Source organism: Sinocyclocheilus anshuiensis, unplaced genomic scaffold (assembly GCF_001515605.1).
Source record: "Sinocyclocheilus anshuiensis isolate Anshui unplaced genomic scaffold, SAMN03320099.WGS_v1.1 scaffold658, whole genome shotgun sequence".
NCBI classification, from domain to species: Eukaryota; Metazoa; Chordata; class Actinopteri; order Cypriniformes; family Cyprinidae; genus Sinocyclocheilus; species Sinocyclocheilus anshuiensis.
In genome coordinates this window covers 1,016,239-1,019,827 of record NW_015542402.1, presented here as the reverse complement: position 1 = coordinate 1,019,827, position 3,589 = coordinate 1,016,239, and the positions used below count along the sequence as shown (strand labels likewise).

Below are 3,589 nucleotides of genomic sequence, written 5' to 3'. Positions count from 1 at the left end.
TAACCTTGGCCAGAATTGTGGCAAGGCACAGCTCTGTCTCTGAGCTCTTCAAGCAGTTTCTTTGACCTCATGATTCTCATTTGCACTGTGAGCTGTAAGGTCTTATATAGACAGGTGTGTGGCTTTCCTAATCAAGTCCAATCAGTATAATCAAACACAGCTGGACTCAAATGAAGGTGTAGAACCATCTCAAGGATGATCAGAAGAAATGGACAGCACCTGAGTTAAATATATGAGTGTCACAGCAAAGGTTCTGAATACTTAGGACCATGTGATATTTCAGTTTTTCTTTTTTAATAAATCTGCAAAAATGTCAACAATTCTGTGTTTTTCTGTCAATATGGGGTGCTGTGTGTACATTAATGAGGAAAAAAAATTAACTTAAATGATTTTAGCAAATGGCTGCAATATAACAAAGAGTGAAAAATTTAAGGGGGTCTGAATACTTTCCGTACCCACTGTATATAGAGAGAGAGAGAGACCTCAATGTATAATCAGAATTTCATAACTGGATATTCTGGTGAAAAAGATAAACGTATGCAGGACTCTAATCCTTTAGATCGCTTAAACTGCAAGATTGCCTTCATCTGTCTCCACTTCTGAATGCAATGCCCACATCTTAACAGCCAATCCACAACCGATGCATAGAACCAAGTCCCGCCCAACATCTTTTCTTTTTCGATAATGTCACACTCTGATTTATGTCTCAATACGGAAAAAAAGATCACTACTTCCGTTTCATCACAACTTTAATATATCAGCTAAACAAATTTGTTAGTTTGTCATAAGCTGATAAAATAAAACAAAATTGCTTTGTTTAATTGTGACCATGAATAAGTCTCTCAGGTTCATCTATCAACTCCATATTTCTATGTAGCAAGACTATTAGACTTCATTTTTAGTTTCTTATGAAGCCTGTAATTATTGTTGTTTTTTTCGCTGCGTCCAGTTTGTCTTCACAATGAAAGCAATGTAAGTGGTTAAAGTTCATAAATTAAATCAGCGAAAGCTTTATATGACGTTCCCTTTAAGCTCAAATGACAAAAGAAAAATGATATTTAAGGATTATAATTACAGACAGCAAATGACATTTGTTTGGTTTGTAAATAGTTTTTATTTAATATGGTTATCAATTGTTTTTATACATTTATTTATTTTACAGCATCTTGTTTATCTTTGTGCCCTGTGCTCACTAAAACAAATGCATGCAATACATTTTTTAATCTTTAAAATTTGTATCAATACTAAGTAGGGATGCACCGAAATTAAAATTCTGGGCCGAAAAATGAAACCGAAAATGCTTTGTAATAATAATTTTATATTATTTAATAAAATAATAAGTAATTTTGTAAGACTTTTTAATTTTAATGATACTGAATTTAAAAAAAAAAAACACAAGCCAATAAAATAACCACACTTTTATTGAAAGTAAAAATAAAATTGAACAGAAAATATATTAATATTAAATATCAATATTTATAATAAAATACTAAATTAAAAAAAAAAAAACACAAGCCAATAAAATAACCACACTTTTATTGAAAGTAAAAATAAAATTGAACAGAAAATATATTAATATTAAATATCAATATTTATAATAATAATTAATTAATAAAATTACTATATTATTTAGTGGGTGGTGCGCCGCGCCCAAATGCCATTTTCGGCGGCCGAAATTTTGGTGCATCCCTAATACTAAGCCTGTTTCTTCAAATTAGCATCTTCGGAGGCAGTGACTGTCAGATAGTAGCAACACATTAAAACAAATAACTCAAGAACAAAAGATTTAGTTGAGTCCAGATATAAAAGTAAAAAACTACACTAACAAACATGCATTTGATGTGAAACAAAAGCTTTCCGTCTTATTCATAATTCAGAATAAAAGCACAAATAGGCTTTTATGGTATGTGTGATTATTTAGGGGAAATTATCCCTTGTTATAAAAAAAATTAATAAAACTCATTTTAGGGTGAACTACTTCTTTAATCTAGTCAAATGCGTCTATATACTGTCTATATGAGTCTATATACTGTCCATGGTCTATATATCCAATTCAAATTTATTTGTATAGCACTTTTCACAATACACATTGGTTCAAAGCAGCTTTATATATTATATATTCATATAGACATCTATATGACATATAGATGTCTATATGACATCTTAATGCATCTATATGGACAGTATATAGGCATGAGTCTATATACTGTCCAATATAGACATCTATGTGTCTATGAGTCTATATACTGTCCATGGTCTATATATGGACAGTATATAGACTCATGCCTATATACTGTCCATATAGACGCATTAAGATGTCATATAGACATCTATATGTGTCTGTGAGTCTATATACTGTCCATGGTCTATATATGGACAGTATATAGACTCATGCCTATATACTGTCCATATAGACGCATTAAGATGTCATATAGACGTCTATATGCGTCTATATGAATCTATATACTGTCCATGGTCTATATATGGACAGTATTTAGACTCATGCCGATATACTGTCCATCTGTGTCCATCTGCACACTCACCTTGGGTTTGGCCAGCTCCTTGATCTTCTTTATCTCTTCATCAGAGAGGGCCTCCAGAAAGCGAACGATATGAGGACTGTCCCACTCATCCTCCTCCTTCATTGGCTTGAGCAGCAGACGTGGGTTCCTGTTGCCATCCTGATAACGGCACAACAGTCTGCTACGTCTCTTTGAAGTCTGTTGGGAAATTAAGAGGGAAAAAAAACTTTATAGCTTTTTATAACAACCTACTGCTAATTTTATGATTTTTTTATTTACATTTATGTATTCAAGTTTAAACTGAGATTTAGATAAAGACTAGATGAATAGTATTATATGTGGCAAGACACTGAACAGAAATAAACATTAAAATACACAATGATTCGAAACTACAGCCACAAGACTTGTGTGTAGGGATGCTCCGATCGATCGGCCGGAGATCGGTATCGGCCGATAATCATATTTTATGACTCGATCGGCACTCACCAACTTGGCCGATCTCAGGAACCGATCGCAATTTGATGACGTCAACGCGTTACGACGTACATGATGTGTGGGGACATAAATGATTTGGCGCCGCAGTCATGTCATTGCCGGTGTGGAAATGCTATGACGTTTCGAGAAACAATGAAAAATTTGCTGTTTGTCGTGTATGTTTTGCATGATTCATCTACACAGCAGATTCAGTGACGTTAGAGCTGATCTGCGCCTCACTGCACGCGTCTGCAGCGCGTTACGGCTCCACGGCCACCGGAGCTGATCGCGGCCGCTCTAGTCAGTGCTTGTGTTTATCAGCCAGCCGCGGCACGTTTTTGAAGCGCCTCTCCGCACTGCTTGGTTAAAAATAGTCTTTTGTGAGTTGTCACAGCATGGAGGACGGAACAAAAACAAAGGTTTCCCCAGTAACAGCTGTACACAAAGCAGCGCTGAGCTCACAAATGCTGCTTTATCAGGCATATAACATGCAAGATGAAATGAAAATGACATAGAACATTTTCTAAAGATAGTCTTCCTTCAGAAATACAGTGATATAAAAACACCCGCGCCTCGTTTTGATTTTTAAATGT

General features: G+C 34.8%; 1 protein-coding gene across 1 annotated transcript in view; it reads right to left on the bottom strand.

The window, feature by feature from the left end:
* The window catches only part of LOC107692979 (prolyl 4-hydroxylase subunit alpha-2-like), an 18,672-nt gene that overhangs the window by 8,701 nt on the left and 6,382 nt on the right, over nucleotides 1–3,589 (bottom strand). The window contains exon 6 of the mRNA XM_016492209.1: nucleotides 2,544–2,720. Within this exon, the coding sequence (XP_016347695.1) occupies nucleotides 2,544–2,720 (177 nt within the window). The remainder of the gene's footprint in view (nucleotides 1–2,543; nucleotides 2,721–3,589) is intronic.